The sequence below is a fragment of the Oryctolagus cuniculus genome, chromosome 16, assembly GCF_964237555.1.
Source record: "Oryctolagus cuniculus chromosome 16, mOryCun1.1, whole genome shotgun sequence".
Classification (NCBI taxonomy): Eukaryota; Metazoa; Chordata; class Mammalia; order Lagomorpha; family Leporidae; genus Oryctolagus; species Oryctolagus cuniculus.
In genome coordinates, this window is record NC_091447.1 from 21284613 (window position 1) to 21303149 (window position 18537).

General features: G+C 51.7%; 1 protein-coding gene across 3 annotated transcripts in view; it reads right to left on the minus strand.

Annotated features, from left to right (window-relative positions):
* SCRN1 (secernin 1) overlaps positions 1–18537 on the minus strand; it is a 68995-nt gene that overhangs the window by 22489 nt on the left and 27969 nt on the right. For all 3 annotated transcript variants that reach the window (XR_007922327.2, XM_070059692.1, XM_002713733.5), the window contains exon 3: positions 4287–4468. Coding sequence is in view for 2 of the 3 variants with exons in the window: in XM_070059692.1 (XP_069915793.1) it covers positions 4287–4468 (182 nt within the window). In the remaining variant the exon portion in view is untranslated. The remainder of the gene's footprint in view (positions 1–4286; positions 4469–18537) is intronic.

Below are 18537 nucleotides of genomic sequence, written 5' to 3' on the forward strand. Positions count from 1 at the left end.
ATTGGAAGCGGAGCAGCCAGGACTTGAACTGGCGCCCACATGGGATATGGACACTGCAGGCGGCGGCTTTACCTGCTACACCACAGCACCAGCCCCAGCTGCTTCACTCTGATTTAGCTCCCTGCTAATGTACCTGGGAAGGCAGCAGAGGATGGCCCCAGTACTTGGGCCCCTGCCACCCACGTGGGGGACCTGGATGGAGTGTCAGGCTCCTGGCTTTGGCCTGCCCCAGTCCTGGTCATTGCAGCGATTTGGAGACTGAACCAGTGGGAGGAAGACCTATCTGTGTGTGTGTGTGTAACTCTGCCTTTCAAATAAAATAATGATGATGATGATAATGATGAGAGAGGCCCCAGAGAGGTCTCCACATGAGGGCATAGCAAGCAGGCACCAGCTCTGCCCCAGAACGTGAGCCCTCGGCAGACAGCTGCCAGCCTTCGACCTTGGCCTTCCTGGCCTCCAGAACTGCAAGCAGGAAACAGCTGCTGTTTACAAGCTGCCCAGCTTATGATGCTCTATTACAGCAGCCCAATCGCACTGAGAACCTCAGTAATATAAAAGTGGTCTACTGCCAACCTCGTCCTCTACACACAGAACTCACTCTGGGATTCCATCAGGATCGAGCGGCTGGTTAGAACACAACCGATCCCTCTCCTGCATAGTCCTCCTCCCACCTCTCAGCGTATGTCCACTGGGTGGCTTACAGCTTCCGTTATCCTAAAAGGAAACTCATTCCTTCAGAAATGAGATGGCCACCTCTCCCTGGCCTTTCCAATTAACATGCTGCTTATTTATCTATGAGGCAAAGCGAGAGCTCCCACTCATTGGTTCACCCCCCCAAATGCCCACAACAGCCAGGATCAGGTCAGGGCCCAAAGCCAGGAGTCAGGAACTCAATCCAGGCCTCCCACATGCGGGTCAGGAATCCAACTACTTGAACCAGGAGGGTCTGCATTAGCAGGAAGCTGGAGACAGGAGGCAGTGGTAGGTATGGAACCCAGGCACTCCAACATGAGACACACGCATCTATCTATTTATTTATTTATTTATTTTGACAGGCAGAGTTAGACAGTGAGAGAGAGAGAGACAGAGAGAAAGGTCTTCCTTTTTCCGTTGGTTCATCCCCTATATGGCCACTATGGCCGGCACTGAGCCGATCTGAAGCCAGGAGCCAGGTGCTTCCTCCTGGTCTCCCATGCGGGTACAGGGCCCAAGCACTTGGACCATCCTCCACTACCTTCCCAGGCCACAGCAGAGAGCTGGATCAGAAGTAGAGCAGCTGGATCCCGAACTGGCACCCATGTGGGTGCCGACACCTCAGGGCAGGGCGTTAACCCGTGCACCACAGCGCCGCCGGCCCCTGCAGTGCTTTCTGACTCTGGTTCTCTTCTCACAGGCAGCACAGTCTGAAGAAAAGAGATTTTCTCACTGGCCAAGTAAAACCACACTGCCTGCACCTCAGGCTGAGAGAACAAGGGCAGCCTGTCCAACATCCCTGCCTCCCGAATACAGCAACGCTGAGCTCGGAGCACATTTACTGTGATCTAAGATCCCTGCTCCGGGCAAATTCAGAAGAACAGTGGAGAGATCTCAGAGAGAGCTGGGCCCGGTGCTCTAACAGAATGCAGCCACTGAGGGCTGATCGTCCCTCCTGCCCAAGGCTCGCTGGGCTCCTGACCTTGTGGACGTGGAAGAGCCCCAGCCTCCAGCCAGAATGCTGGGAGCCGGGAGGCCCTGCTGGGGCTAATATCCAAGATGATGGCATCTGAGGGTGGGGGTCCCTGACAGGTCATCAGGCCACAAGGGCAGAGGCCTCATGACGGGGTCAGAGCACTCAGAACAGGGGTGGGGAACCTTTCTTCTGCCAAGGGCCACTGGGATATCTATAACATCATTCAGAGGCCACACAAAAATGATCAACTTGGGGCTAGCGCTGTGGCGTAGCAGCTTAATGCCCTGGCCTGAAGCGCCAGCATCCCATATGGGTACCAGTTCTAGCCCCGGCTGCTCTCCTTCTGATCCAGCTCTCTGCCATGGCCTGGGAAAGCAGTAGAAGATGGCCCAAGTCCTTGGACCCCTGCACCTGCGTGGGAGACTCTGAAGAAGCTCCTGGCTCCTCGCTTCGGATTGGTGCAGCTCCAGGCATTGCGGCCAATTGGGGAGTGAACCATCAGATGGAAGACCTCTCTCTCTCTCTCTCTCTCTCTCTGCCTCTCCTCTCTCTGTGTAACTCTTTCGAATAAATAAATAAATATTTTTTAAAAATCAACTTAAAATCAGTGTCCTATAGATTTACTGAATTCCAAGTCTCAACTGTGGTTGCCTTGTCAGAGTTAGAGCAAAAGATTTTGTGGCCCTTCATGGCCTGCAGGCCAGACATTCCCCACACTTGCCTTATAAGACATGAGGGAGCCTGCATAGTGGGGCAATGGGTTAAGCCACCACCTGCAACACCAGCATTACACACGAGCACTATTTGGAATCTCAGATGCTCCACTGCCAGTGCAGCTCCCTGCTAGTGCTTACTATTTAAGCCTCTTGGACTCCCAAGGGGCTTATGTACACCCCCACCCCGGATGCATTTGTGACGGCAGCCAGAACAGACTACACGGGTGCTGAGTGGAGGTGCTACGTGCTGCACTGACTCGGAGGCAGGCTTGCGAAGCTTTCTGACTCATGCGCGTCTCTCAGCGTCTCACTCAGAGGAGGAGAAAGCATGATATAACAGAGACTAGGGTGACCCTCCCCCTGCAGGCCCTGGTATCCAGGGTTCAGCCACCTTCCAGCTCCGGGGCCTTGGGCAAGTCCTTCAGCACCTCTGCTTCTGGCTCCAGATTCTTCTGCTACCAAGTGAAATAGACAGGCCTGCAGCACTGGGCTGCTGTGAGAGTTAAATGGAAGAAGCAGGCCCAGCGTGTCTCCCCGTGGTTCACTGCGCAGGGTCTCCCTGCTGACAGACACTGACTGGGCCTCCCTCCCGAGATACTGGGCGGGAGACTGATGGAGTCTCTGGTGTCACTGTTAAACAGAGGCAGCACAAGTCTGCCCACTGCCCGCAGGAAAAGGAGAAGGCAGTCACACGAAGGGAAGAGGCAGGGAGTGTGGAAGCAGTCAGTGATCGGCTGGGGCGCGCCGACGCCAACCGGGAGAGCAGATGGCTACGTTTCAGGAACCCTGAGCCAATTGTTTAAGCGCCGGTAGTTCAACATCTGCCACGGTGGGAGTATTTACACCACGGAAACTGGAAACAGCCACGAATCAGGGCTGCCTCCACCCACCAGGCTGGGCATTAAACATGTGCTGGCGTGCCACTGATGGCCGGGTTCCAAGAGCTTCCTAACTCTCCTCCATGTCGGGCCCAGAGGCCTCAGGAGGACAGACAGACCTGGGAAGACGGAGAGACACCCTGGCATTCAGAAAAGAAATTCCCATGTTTATGTTAGCTCCTGCCAGCTGCCTCTCCTTGGAATGAACCTCATGAAACGAGCAAACATGCGTCTAAGTGCTCGGGTGTCTCCTCCATGGGAGAGCGGGGCTGAGCAGCCTCAGCGGGCAGTGGGCCAAAAGCAAGGCAAAGCTCGCTACGTAGCATCAACATGACTGAAAACCCATCTTAGAAACACAGGCAACCGGCATCTATCTTCTGCCTCTATGGGTTGGCCCATGCTATGTATTTCACGTTAGAAGATTCATACAGGGGGGCCAGCACTGTGACATTGCAGGTAAAGCCGCCGCCTGCAGTGATGGGCGCCAGTTCAAGTCCTGGCTGCTCTACTTCCAATCCAGCTCTCTGCTGTGGCCTGGGAAAGCAGTGGAAGATGGCCCAAGTGCTTGGGCCCCTGCACCAGTGTGGGAGACCCAGAAGTTCCTGGATCCTGGCTTCAGATCAGCCCAGCTCCGGCTGTTGCGGTCATCTGGGGACCGAACCAACAGATGAAATATCTCTTTCTCTCTCTCTCTCTCTTTCTCTCTCTCTGCAACTCTGCCTTTCAAATAAATAATCATTTTTTTAAAAAATCATACAGGATGTGATCTTTTGTGTCTGTTTCTTCCACCTAGTGTAATACTTTCAATATCACTTGCAACAGGTATTAACATGCTATCCTTTTTTTACTGCTGAATAATATTTCAACCTCCTCTATTCTTTCTTCCTGTTATTCAAAGTTTACATCAAAACGCATCCATCATTTTTGGGAGGGCTCTGTTACAAAATGCAAGGTTTAAAGCCTATCCCCATTTGCATCCCCTACTTCGGGCAGCTGTGCCCAAGAATGGCCACGTGGTACCTGACCAGGTCCATCCCCAGCAAGGCTTCCCTCTCAGCAGCTGGTTCTCGGGTGCTGACGGCTTCGTTGGCGATGCACACTCCATGTTCATTGGCTCCCATTTCTGCCCCCCAAAGCCAGGCGGGTCTGCTTATCACTATGGCGTGGGTCCTGGGGACTTGGTCGACTGAGATGTACGTGCACTGAAAAACAGAGACAGGAAGAAGGCGCCGTCACCTCTTGGTTTCCACCTTGGGACGCACACGGAACCATCATCTCAGTTACAAACAGAGCCGGAACAAAAAAACCCTTTCAGTATACCCAGATTTACAAGATGCCCAAGGCTCAACGCAGCTCACTGGTCTCCATGGGAGCGGCAGTCTCTCTGGTCCAAGCCAATCCATCCGTAGCGCCCAGGACTCTGGCAGTCGCCTTGAACCAGGTACTCAGCAGGTCATCACCCTCAACATTCTGTGTCCACTCATCTGAACAGGCACGGGCGGCCGCCAGCATTTCAACAGAACTCAGCTAGCTCTTCTCATTTGCAAAAATCCTGATAGATCATTGGCTTGCAAATTTTATTAAAGTTATCCAGCCCCATCTTCAAAAGACATTTTACCTGCAAGCCTAACACAGAAAGCAGACAGAAGGAAAGTGGCTTTGAATAAAGGCGGTCCCTGAGCCCCTTGCAATGATCTCTGGGGCTTACAGAAGCACAATTCGGCAACCTTCATCCAGCTACCTCCCAGGGTCCACATTAACAGGAAGCTTAATCAGAAACAGAAGAGCTGGGACTTGAACCAGACACTCTGATACGGGATGCAGGCATCCTGAGCAATAACTTAACGACCATGCCAAACGCTGCCCCTAATACTGACAGTGAACTACTGCAGGACAACATACACTGCACCTTCCTCTCTGCCCCATCGGATTCCCACACTAGGCCAGCGAGGTGGACACAGGAGGCGACAGTCACAGAGAAATGTGTCCGAACTGCAGCACGTGCCCCTGGGGGGTGAATGTCCAATCTTCTCCAGGCTTCTAGGTCTTTCTCTGGAAGATGAGGGAGCTAATTTAGATCAAACTATTTCTTCTGAAGTATTCGTGAGCTCAGAACCCTTCCTTCACACGAACTCCTACACAGCAACACACACACAATGAAAGTAGTCAAAGAGCATCCAGGGACATGGGGGAAGCAGGCAGCACAGGACCAGGGTAGACGCCCATGCACAGCCCCGCGTGCCTCTCTCTCTGTTCTTCTTCCCCACGAGGAGGCCCATGGTGAGGTACTGGGCCGGGCCAGTTGGAAAATCACTCCACCAGACATGGATGGAGCCTCCCGACTCTGGCACGCCATGAGCCCAGGACGGGGTACGGTGGATGCAGGATGCAATTCGGGGCTCTAAATTACACAGCTCCTGAGCTCTCCAGGGAGACTTTCAGCATCTGCAGCCACTGTCTGCACTTCCAACTGGAGCCACTGTCAGCTTAGATTGCTTTTTTCACTCAACACCCAGCTGTATCGACTGAAAGCAGCCCTCTGGGTTGCATTTTTCTGCATTGATTTCTCATAAGCTGCAAAGCTCCGGTGAGTGCTGAAACGCACGCAGCACACGGCCCCGTTGCCCAGGTGACATCAGGTGCGGCTCTGCTCTGGGATGATGTCATTTCCCTTGATAAAGCTTTACAAACCGAAAGCTGAGTAAGCCCGGAGGTGGTCAAGAGACCCCGGAGTTTTTCATGGTAAATCGACAACAAAACACACTCTTGGAATGTTCTCTCCTATTTGGTGATCAGATTACTTTATTTGTAGAAATGATTCTTGTAGAGTTCAAAGCTGGCCAAAAAGGTAATCAATAGTGCTCTTCTGTGTATTTCTGTCTTAACATTGCACACTTCCACATAAAATATAAGTGCAGACACTGGGCCACGTTTTCCAAAACCCCATCCCCACTGAGCACCAGTGCTGTGGCATAACTGCTAAAGCCACTGCCTGCAGTGCCGGCATCCCATATGGGAACCAGTTCTAGTCCCGGCTCTCTGCTATGGCCTGGGAAAGCAGCAGAGGATGGCCCAAGTCCTTGGGCCCCTGGAAGCCCCGTGGGAGACCTGGGAAAAGCTCCTGGCTCCTGGCTTCGGAATGGCGTAGCTCCAGCCGTTTCAGTCATTTGGGAAGTGAACCAGCAGATAGAAGACCTCTCTCTCCTCTCTTTCTCTCTCTCTAGCTCTACCTCTCTCTATAACTCCATCTTTCAAATAAATAAAATAAATCTTAAAAAAAAATAATGAGTCATAGGAAGGAGTTTCAGCTACTTGGGCTTGGATTTATAGTAAAGTTTTTTTTTTTTTTAATGGCACGAAGAGCAAAAATAGAAAATGGTTTCATTGATTTGTCCTTAAATTCATTTTTACATTATATATTTCCATTTTAGCAACTACTCAGAGAACACCAACCACACTCAAAGCTTTCTGTGCTGCGTGCGGCTGGCAGAAAATCGGTGGGCCCAGTCCCTGTGCTTCCTGCTCAGAAGGAAAGAGAAGGCGCACACACATCACCAGGACCCCCAGGCCAACAGCGTCACTGAGCCGCCCCACAACCTCAGCAACACTGGGCATGCCTACTTGATACCGAGGGCACCTTCCCTTCCGAACCATTCTGTCCTACTCTATTTTCCCGTCTTCCCACCCCAGTCCCATCACCCTTTCAAGATACTACAGAGCTGACTCATTTATTTGGTTTCTTTTAAGGTTTATGTATTCATTTGAAAGGCAGAGTTACAGTGAGAGGCGGAGAGACACAGAGAGAGACAGGCCTTCCATCTGCTAGTTCATTCCCCAAATGGCTTCAATGGCTCAGACTGGGCCGGGCCAAAACCAGGAACCTGGAACTCCATCTGGGTCTCCCACACGAGTACAGGGGCCCAAGTACTTGGAGCATCTTCCACTGCTATCCCAGGTGCATTAGCTGGGAGTTGCACCAGAAGTGCAGCAGCCAGGACTCGAACCAGCAATCATAAGGGATTAGTGGTGATTATAAGGGGTGCTGGCATCGCAGGCACTGCTCCACAAGGCCGGCCCCAATGCACACTCTTTATGTGTGCTATCTCCCCAGCTAAGACGGAAGCTCCATGAGAGAAAGGGTCATTTTTGTCATTTAGGTCACTGGCTTATTCCAGGTGTGGAACATAGCAGGCATCGGTAAATCTTTTTTGGGTGGATGTATGAACAGACAGACAGACAGATGGATGCATTACAAAGGTCTGAGGAAGCAAAATCAAGATCCAAAGGAGAAAAGGACCACATCCAGGTGGCCAGAGGCTTTATCAACGGGCAGCAATGGAGTCGCTCCTCCAGACAGCGAGAGATTCCAGAGCTACGAGCCTAAGAAAAGAGAAATGGGGGTGCCAAAGGTATGTTCCTGGTCCAGGGCACCCCCAGTGTGCACTGTGATGACATGGAGACACTGCACTGTGGGGCCCTGTAAGAACTGACTTATGAAGATGCTGGACATGCATGCACTTTTTTTTTTTTTAAGATTTATTACTTATTTGAAAGTGAGAGTTACATGGGGGGGGGGGTGTCTTCCACCTCCTGGTTCACTCCCCAGTTGGCTGCAATGGCCAGCCCATGCATGCACTTTTGAGGCCAAACCCAGAATGGTGAGGAAGTAAAGGGATCTCCAGTGAGGGCCTCAGGAGTCTGTGACAGCCCCCAGTGGCCCTCTGTCAGGGACCCTAGAAGCCTGGGCCCAGCAAGGGCCCTCTTGACACAGCTATGCACACCCCTGCACTGCGCCTTAAATCAGGCTGATCACAACCGACCTGGCAGTGGGGGTGGGGTGAGGAGGGAGAACACACTGGTCCCACATAGCACGCTTATTTAAAATCCCTGTTTGGGAACAAATCTCACAAAACAAGGAACATTCACACCAGACATAATTAGCAAAGCTTCATAAAGTCAGCCAGCTAGAACATGAACTCTACAGGCTGTCTTTTTTAAAACTCACTGAGCTTGGCAATGGCCGCATTACTAAGGAGGCAGAGAATGAGAGGGACCGGAGGTCAGGGAGGAGGAGGTGTCACCAAGGAAAAATACGGAAAAGCACCTGAAGTCTCCTTTCAGCATGGCAAAACCAACTTCGTTCTCCAAGCCAAATTCCTACTACAAAATAAACAAAGTGTTGGCCACTGAAGTGCTGCACCAGGGGCCGGGTGTTTGGCCAAGCGGTTAAGATGCCCGCATCCCATCTCCGAGCCTCTGGTGCAATTCCTGGCTCCAAGTCCTAACACCGACTTCCTGCTCATGCAGACCCTGGGAGGCGGCAGTGATGACTCAGCAGCTGGGCTCCTGCCACCCACGTGGGAGACCTGGATTAAGTTCCTGTCTCCGTGGGGAAGTAACCAATGGATGGGAGCTCGTACTCAATCTCTCTCGTTAATTAATCGATTCTTGAAGGTTTTTGAAAGATGGATCCTCCTGGAGAAAGTTCTGGTCTCAGCTTTGGTGGTTTTTTTTATTAAAGATTTATTTTATTTATTTGAAAGAAAGTTACAGAGAGAGGTAGAGACAGAGAGGGGTCTTCCATCTGATGGTTCACTCCCCACATGGCTGCAATGGCCAGAGCTGTGCCGATCCAAAGGCAGGAGCTTCTTCCAGGTCTCCCATGCAGGTGCAGGGGCCAAGGACTTGGGCCGTCTTCTACTGCTTTCCCAGGCCATAGCAGAGAGCTGGATCAGAAGAGGAGCAGCTAGGACTAGAACCAGTGCCCATTTGGGATGGCAGTGCTTCAGGGCAGGGCTTTAACCCACTGAGCCACAGCGCCAGCCCCTCAGCTTTGGTTTTAAGCTGTCTGCATGGACTATGGCCAGAGGGGAGCATCTGTGTGGCTACCCCTCGCACTCAGCCTTTCACAAAACCAATCTGCCAAGTGATGGGACTCCCGGCGCCAAAGCCACAGAACAACACGAGGCTGCCCAGAGCAGCCAGCATGGAGAGACACACTGCCCAGTGCCAGCCACAGGCCTTAAAGGAAGTGCCTGCCTTGGGCTTGCCACGCTCTCCGGAGGCTGCCTCTCAGCCAGGCTGAGCGGCAAAGGGGTCCTGGAGACAGAAAGATAAGGCTTCTGCAGAGGCAGCCTTGTGTCATTTTGCGCAGTCCTGTCCAAAATGCAAAGCAAGCTCGGCTTCCTGCCGCTGTCTCCCCCACCCACTCGCGGACACACTATTCCTGGACCCCAGGGGAGGGAGAAACAGACACACACAATAGACATTTCAACAGATGAAGCGCAACCATTGTGCCTTCGCTACGGCACTCAGCTGGGGAGCACAACCCTGGCACCACCAGCGAAAACCACTGAGGGACGAGTTGATGAGTCAGCCCCACTTCTGAGTAGGGGAGGTGCGGGGAAGGCAGGGGAATGGAGATGCTTTGGGCAAACAGTTTTAGCTTCAGAAAACCTGCAGCACTAACGCATCACTGCGCATGACCCCTGGGCACAGGCTGCTTGCATGTTTTAATTGCTTTATTAGTGCCTTGCTTCCTACCTGACTGGCTTTAAGATTTATTTTTTTTTTATTTTATTTGAAAGGCAGAGTGACACAGAGAGAGATCTTCCATCTGCTGGCTCATTTCCCCCAAATGGCTACGTCAGGGCTAGGCAAGGCCAAAGCTAGAAGCCAAGAGTTGCCTCTGGGTCTCCCACGTGGTGCAGGGGCCCAAGGACTTGGGCCATCTTCCACTGCTTTCCCAGGCCATAGCAGGGAGCTGGATCAGAAGCTGAGCAGCCGGGACGTGAACCAGTGCTCATATGCGATGCTGGTGTCAGAGGAGGTGGCTTCACCTGGTGTGCCACGATGCTGGCCCCATATTTGACCAGTGTTTGGAAATGTGTCCTTCATGTTCACATGTGTCTTCATGAAGAGGCAAGGAGGGGTGAACCTCAGAGGGCATCACCCCTCATCACATCTTAGAAGAGCAGCATGGGGGCCAGAGCCATGGCACAGCGGGTTAACTCCCTGGCATGAAGCGCCAGCATCCCATATGGGTGCTGGTTCTAGTCCCGGCTGCTCCTCTTCCGGTCCAGCTCTCTGTTAGGGCCTGGGAAAGCAGTGGAGGATGGTCCAAGCGCTTGGGCCCATGCACCCACGTGATAGACCCAGAAGAAGCTCCTGCCTCCTGGCTTTGGATCAGCTCAGCTTCAGTTGTGGCTATTTGGGGAGTGAACCAGCTGATGGAAGACCTCTCTGTCTCTCCCTATCACTGTCTGTAACTCTACCTCTCAAATAAATAAATAAAATCTTAAAAACAAAAAAGGCAGCGTGACATTTCCTGGACACTTTTGGATCTTTGGGGATGGGCACTTCAGAGGCCTGGGCTTGGAAGGGGATGTGACAGAGAGAAGCCAGTGAGACATTTCTCTCTCTACATAAGCCCCTGGCCCCAGGGCTGAAGAGAAGAACAGCATACAATCTGCCCAGGAGCCAGGAGCTCTGCACAGCTCCCTATGATTCCAGAATGATCTGTGCTTTCCAATGATAAGAAACCACCTTCAGACCCTCCCACACACAAACACACACGCACACTATACCAACATGGCCTCCCCGTAGACAATGTCACTAAGAACTCCACCAGCCATCACTGATTGGTAGCATTCTAGTCTTGCAAGTATTTTCATTGGTGGAAAAAAGAGAAATGGTCTCTCAAAAGCCTGCCCAAACAGGAAAGTTACCTTCCAATAACGGAATTCAGGTTTCCCAAGTGGCATCTTTCTTAGTATACATACCTGTCCCAAATCCAACTTTTTAAAATGTAATTGTTATTAATTTACTTGAGAGGCAGAAAGAGAGAGAAAGAAACAGAGAGAGCTCCTATCTGCTGGTTAACTGTCCAAATGCCCAAAATAGCCCAGGCTGACCAAGGGCAGGAGCCAGAAGCAGGAACTCAATTTACTGTCATTTACGATGCAAGGGGCACAGATTAAACATTTTACAACACCCACGTTGTATGGCACATACTAGACACTTTGTGTTTGTCATGTGTATCTTTTATTACCTGAGATTTAGTCAAGGAACGTTACAGTGCAGGTCACATGTACATGCCTAGAACACTGGTTCAAGGCCGGCGCCGCGGCTCACTAGGCTAATCCTCCGCCTAGCGGCGCCGGCACACCGGGTTCTAGTCCCGGTTGGGGCGCCGGATTCTGTCCCGGTTGCCCCTCTTCCAGGCCAGCTCTCTGCTGTGGCCAGGGAGTGCAGTGGAGGATGGCACAAGTGCTTGGGCCCTGCACCCCATGGGAGACCAGGAAAAGCACCTGGCTCCTGGCTCCTGCCATCGGATCAGCGCGGTGCGCTAGCCGCAGAGTGCCGGCCACGGCGGCCATTGGAGGGTAAACCAACGGCAAAGGAAGACCTTTCCCTCTGTCTCTCTCTCTCACTGTCCACTCTGCCTGTCAAAAAATAAAATAAAATAAAATAAAATAAAAATAAAAATAGAACACTGGTTCAGGAGTCAGTGACCTGAAGTCTGATTACTGTGGGGAGCAATCCGGACTAGACTGAGTTACTCGAATTAAGACTTGTTCTATGCATCTGCTCTCCCACAATATGGCGCTGGGAGAGAAGTAAACAGCTTCCGCACAGCTGCCTCCAGTTCAACCAATTAACTGTAGGACTTGCTCCTGATTGGAGAGCAGCGTACTCGGCGTGTGGGCGGCCGAGTTGGGATTGGCAGAGAAGGACTATAAAGGAGGAGAGAAACGGCATGCACCGGGAACATCTATGGGGAACATCTAGCTGAAGGAACACCCGTGCAGCCCCCGAGAAGAGCCGGCCGGCGGTGTGCCGCTCCCCTGCGGAAGTGGGGAATGTGGCCAGGGGGAACTGCCCTTCCACGGAGGTGGAAGGGATAGTAGCCAACCCGGGAAGAACCAGCAGCAAACCCGGGGAGGGCCGAGCAGACGAAAGAACAGCGCAGGGTCTTGTGTCGTTCCTCCACGAAGAGGGGGAGCGACATAATGGTGCCGTGACTCGGATAGGAAACCTAGCTCGGATAGGAAACCTAGGACGGATAGCAAACTTAGGAGGGAAGAAACGGGAAGAAGCAGGAAAATACCAGAGAGAGAGACTAGCAAACAGCCTAGGGAAAAGCCGGACGAAAAAGGAGCCGGAAGAAGCTATTGAAAGCCTAGGCATAGACTCGAAACAGCCTAGGGAAAAGCCGGACGAAAAAGGAGCCGGAAGAAGCTATTGAAAGCCTAGGCATAGACTCGGATACGGACTACGGGGGGAAGCTGGGAGAAATCTCTAAGGTCGAAAGCGAAAGTGAAAGCTAGAACAAACAGACTCGGATGCGGACTGTGGGGAGAGGCCAGGAGAAATGAGGGAGGAATATCGTTGGAAGAAAGCTTGGGGAAACATACCGGGTAGAGAAAACTGTTAGGGAAATTGAAGCCGTGGGGGGCAGGCCGAGGCGGAAACGGAAGCCACTTTGGGGTTCTCAGGTTAGCCCGGGAATAGGGGGCGAAAAGTTGAAACTAGAAGCTGAGACGTAAGCCAGATTGGGATCCGTCTGATTAGCCCGGGGAGCAAAGGACGGGAAGCCAAATCGTGGGGCGGAGACGTACGCTGGGTTGAATTCGCCAGGCTAGCCCGGGGAACTTAGATTGAATCCTAGTGGCGGAGACGCAAGCTACGCTGTGTTACTCGCGGCAGCCGCCGCGTGCAGAGAGAGCACGGGGCGTGAATAGATAGGGAACGCTGGCGTAGGCCGTGGTTCAGACGCGAAAGGGTTAAGCGTGGAGACCGCGGAGCCGCGCAAAGCCGGGAAGCTGCGCAGATGAGAGAGGCGCGCGGGCTGAAGCGGCGCAGAGCCGGGAACCCGCCGGCGGGGCGAGGTGCCGGAAAGCCGCAGGGATAAGAGAAACAGAAGTTTGGAAGTGAAGTAAAAGAGAAATGGGAATGCTGGAAGATAGAAGTGAAATGGGAGAGGTAGGAATGCCCGGAGATAGAGAAATAGAGAAAAATAAGGCCTCCCCTCAACATGCCAATTAGAAGGCTTGGATTCGGTCTGCCTGATTTAAGGCGGTAAGCGCCAGCAAAGCTCGACCAGAGTATGAGCTGCAGGTCACCGAAGATAGGCACGAACCAACACTAATAAGTCTCCCCCACAATAAGGCAATGAGAAGGCTTGGATTCGGTTTGCCTGATAGGTTTTGTAAACACCTGCAGGCAGTTCTAGCAGAGCAGAGCATGCGCTGCGGGGCACCGAACACAGGCACGCATCAGCGCCTAAAAACCTCCTCACAATGGCGAAGAGAGGACCCGGATTCGGTTTTCCTGATTGATAGGACTTGTAAGAGCCTGTGGCAACTCTAGCAAGTACAGCAATTACCATCCCGAGATCTACCATCCCGAGATCACCTCCATAGAAATAGTAGGATTTGCCAGTTGATAATTTTTTTTATTATTTTTTGACAGGCAGAGTGGACAGTGAGAGAGAGAGACAGAGAGAAAGGTCTTCCTTTGCCGTTGGTTCACCCTCCAATGGCCGCCGTGGCCAGCGCGCTGCAGCCAGCGCATAGCGCTGATCCGATGGCAGGAGCCAAGTACTTATCCTGGTCTCCCATGGGGTGCACGGTCCAAGTACTTGGGCCATCCTCCACTGCACTCCCGGGCCACAGCAGAGAGCTGGCCTGGAAGAGGGGCAACTGGGACAGAATCTGGCACCCCGACCGGGACTAGAACCCGGTGTGCCGACAAGGCGGAGGATTAGCCTAGTGAGCCGCGGCGCCAGCCGCCGGTTGATAATTTAAAGAATACTTTAAAAGTAAGACATACTAGTGCTTATATATTGTGCCAGGCACCATTCTACACATTTTACATGGATTAACTCATTTAATCTTTTTCTTAATTTCTAAAGATTTATTTATTGATTTGAAAGGCAGAGAGAGAGAGAGAGAGAGATCTTTCATCCCCTGGTTCACTCCCCAAATGACCACAACAGCCAGTGTTGGGCCATGCCAAAGCAAGGAGGATCAACCAGGTTTCCCACATGGGTGGCAGGGTCCCAAGCACTTGGTCCATCTTCTGCTGCTTTCCCAGGCACATTAGCAGAGAGCTGGATTAGAAATGGAGTCGGGACCTGGTGCTGTGGTGTAGATTAAGGTTCCATCTGCAGTGCTGACATCCCATATGGACTCTGGTTCAAGTCCTGGCTGTTCCAATTCTGATCCAACTCCCTGCTGATTTACCTAGGAAAAGCAGCTAAACTGAACCAAGTGCTTGGGCCCCTGCACCCATGTGGGAGACCCGCAAGAAACTCCTGGCTCCAGCCTAGTCCAGCCCTGGCCATTGCAACCATTTGAGGAGTGAATCAGCAGATGGAAGATCTCCTCTCTCTCTCTCTCTCTCTCGATCTCTTTAACTCTGACTTTCAAATAAATAAATAAATCTTTAAAAAAAAAAAAGACATAAAATTACACTGTCAAGCATCTTCACCCACGAGCTGGAAACTTATCTACACAAAAGTCTGTACAGGAATGCTTGCAGCAGCTTTACCCATAATTGCCAAACTTTGGGAAGCAACCAAGATGCCCTTCAGCAGGTGAATGGATGAGTACACTGTGCCGCATTCAGACACTGGAAAATTCAGTGACAAAAAGACAGGTGTCATCAAGCCCAGAAAGACACAGAGGAAACGTATACTCGCACTGAAAAGCCCATGAAGGCAGTCTAAAAAGGGTACATGCGTAAAATTCCAAACACATGACATTCTAGAAAATGCAGAAGTTTTCAGACAATGACAGGATCAGGGATGTCTGCCAAGAGCCAGGAGGGAAGAAAGGCTGCATAGGAGAACACAAGAATGTAGGGCAGTGAGACTATTCTCTAGGGCCCCAGGATGTAAGACACAGATCACTTTCCATGAGTGCAAACCCACAGAACACACAACACAAGGTGTGTGGGTGCAGGTCACTGTCCAGGTGTGAGACCACAAAGACACAACACAAGGTGTGTGGATACAGGTCACTGTCCAGGTGTGAGACCACGGAGCACACAACACAAGGCGTGTGGATACAGGTCACTGTCCAGGTGTGAGACCACGGAGCACACAACACAAGGTGTGTGGACACAGATCACTGTCCAGGTGTGAGACCACGGAGCACACAACACAAGGCGTGTGGGTGCAGGTCACTGTCCAGGTGTGAGACCACAAAGCACACAACACAAGGCGTGTGGATGCAGATCATTGTCCACATCTGGGACCACAGAGCACACAACACAAGGTGTGCGGACACAGGTCACTGTCCAGGTATGAGACCACAAAGCACACAACACAAAGCGTGTGGGTGCAGGTCACTGTCCACGTGTCAGACCACAGAGCACACAACACAAGGTTCAGTGAACACAGGTTACTGTTCACGTGGCAGACCACAGAACACACAACACAAACAGTGTGCAGCATGGACTCCAGTGGGTAAATATGCATCAATATTGGCTCATCCATCCTAACAAACATATCTCACATGCACAAGAAGCTAATAATAGTGAGGCCCGGTGAGGGCTACGTGAGAACTCTGTTTCCTGTTTATTTTTCTGCAAATATAAAATTGCTCTTTTGAAATGTCTAATAACTCTCTCTTTCTCTCCCCCTCTCTCCCCCTCTCTCACTCCCTCTCTCTAACTCTTTCAAATAAATGAATAAATCTTTTTTTAAAAATATTAAGAGTTCTTTCATCTACCCCCAAAAAGGACAGCCAACATTTATAAATCATCATTCCAGGCATATCTACAAATGACTTTTGTGTGATGCTGTAGACACACTACTCAACAAACTACTCAAAAGCTCGGTGGTTTGAAACTACCAAATGTGACGCTCACAAACACAAGGGAACAGGCATGGGGATGGCCAGGAGCAGGGATGGAGTCCGCGTTCCTGTGTTGAGTCTGGGGCCACCCCAAGGGTCAGACGTGCACACGCCTGCAGTTGACACTGGCTCTGGGCCGGGGGGGATCCCAGTCCTGCTTTAGAAGAAATCTGATCCCTGTGCTCACTGAACGTGGTCTGAGTTCCTCCCAGCCTGATGGACACCTGGGCTCTTGGGAGTTGAGACAGACAGACAGATGGACAGGCAGAAGCTCTGCTCTTTTACGTCCAGCCCTGGAAGTCACGCATCCCTCTTCTGCCATGCTCCACTGGTCAGAGCAACCACAGGCCCTCAGCGAGCCTCAGAGCCAGGGTGCGAGACTCAGGCCCCATTCCTCCCTCTCCACGGGAGGAGCTGCCCTTTGCTATGCAGAAGTGCACGTGGGATGGCACTGTGTGTAGCCACCTCTGGGAATTTAATTCTGCCCGTGTGAGAATCAAGGGAGCAACTCAGGCCGAGCAACTCCATCCACACCAAGTCCACCCTGCTCTAGAGAGAGAGAAGCGGCCAGCCCAGCCCTCTCCCTCACCTACACGACAGGAAAGGGCCTCCGAGGTCTGGCTCACGGTGAACTCACAGTGAATGCCTGGTGGGAGACGGCGGTCCCTGCCCAGCCCACACACAGCGGAGGCCAAGCTCAGCTCAGCTCTGCCGTGCATTCCACCACCTGGGTCAAGTGCATCTGCAGCAAGCAGCTCCTCCCAGGACCCTGGTGCCCTTTGGGGCTCAGGAGTGAATTTTAAGGACTGAAACAGAACCAGTGATTCAAGATTCAGATAAGGAAATAAAAGACACCTGAGTAAGTACTCGCTTCAAACCAAAGCATGGTCGCCAGAGAAACCGGCTGATTGTAAAGAGCTTGTTCTTTTATCAGCCCCAATTTTTGTTCCTCTAAATTCCTCATCCTTGAACAAATACCATTTAAACGCGCATCCACCCTTAAAAATAAATATATCGGGGACAGCGCTGTGGCGCAGCGGGCAAAGCTGCCGCCTGCAGTGCCTGCATCCCATATAGGTGCTGGTTCAACTCCCAGCTGCTCTACTTCTGATCCAGCTCTCTGCTATGGCCTGGGAAAGCAGTAGAAGATGGCCCAAGTCCTTGGGCCCCTGCACCCGCGTGGGAGACCAGGAAGAAGCTCCTGGCTTTGGACTGGCACAGCTCCAGCTGTTGCAGCCAATTGGGGAGTGAACCAGCGGATGGAAGACCTCCCTGCCTCTCCTTCTCTCTGTGTAACTCTGACTTTCAAATAAATAAATAAATCTTAAAAAAAATCATAACTGAACTGAGAAAGTTATTTCACAAAGCAAAGAGGGTTTAACTGTCCAAACAGAAAGAAAAATTATGTGATGATCTCTATAATCACTGACAAGACCTTTGACAAAATTTAATACCTATTCCTGAGTTGTTGTTTTCCTAAAATGCTCAAAACAGAGATTCAGGCATATGCTTTTATACATTTTTAAACCTTTTCCATTATCTATTTGAGTAAGAGAGCGAGCTCATGGCCGGCGCTGTGGCATGGCAAGTAAAAGCTGCCACTTGTGATGTTGGCATCCTATACAGGGCGCCAGTTTGAGTCCCAGTTGCTCCACTTCTGATCCAGCTCTCTGCTAATGGCATGGGAAAGCAGCAGAAGATGGCCAAGTGCTTGGGTCCCTGCACCCATGTGGGAAACCCGGAGGAAGCGCCTGGCTCCTGGCTTCGGCCTGGCCCTGCCCCAGCAGTTGCAACCATTTAGGGAGTGAGCCAACAGATGAAAGAGCTCTCTGTCTCTCCCTCTCTCGCTCTCAATCTGTAACTCTGACTTTCAAATAAATAGAGAGAGAGAGAAGAGGAGAGGAGAGAGAAAACGCTCCTACCTATTGATTCACTCCTAGAATGTCCACTGCTCCTGGCTCCTTGCCTCAGATCAGCCCAGCTCCAGCCATTATGGCCATCTGGGGAGTGAACCAGCTGATGGCAGACTTTCCTCTATGTCTCCCTCTGTCTGTAACTTTGCCTCTCACATAAATAAAATCTTTTAAAAAAAAAGTGAACACAATCAAGAAAAGAATTTAGCAACACAGCAGAATGTAAAATTAATATCTAAAATATATATCAAGGGCCAGCGCTGTGGCTCATTTGCCTAGTCCTCTGCCTGCGGCACCGGCACCCCGGGTTCTGGTCCCAGTTGCAGCACTGGATTCTGTCCCGGTTGCCCCTCTTCCAGTCCAGCTCTCTGCTGTGGCCTGGGAGGGCAGTGGAGGATGGCCCAAGTGCTTGGGCCCTGTACCCGCATGGGAGACCAGGAGAAGCACCTGGCTCCTGGCTTTGGATCAGTGCAGCCACCTCAGCGGCCATTTGGG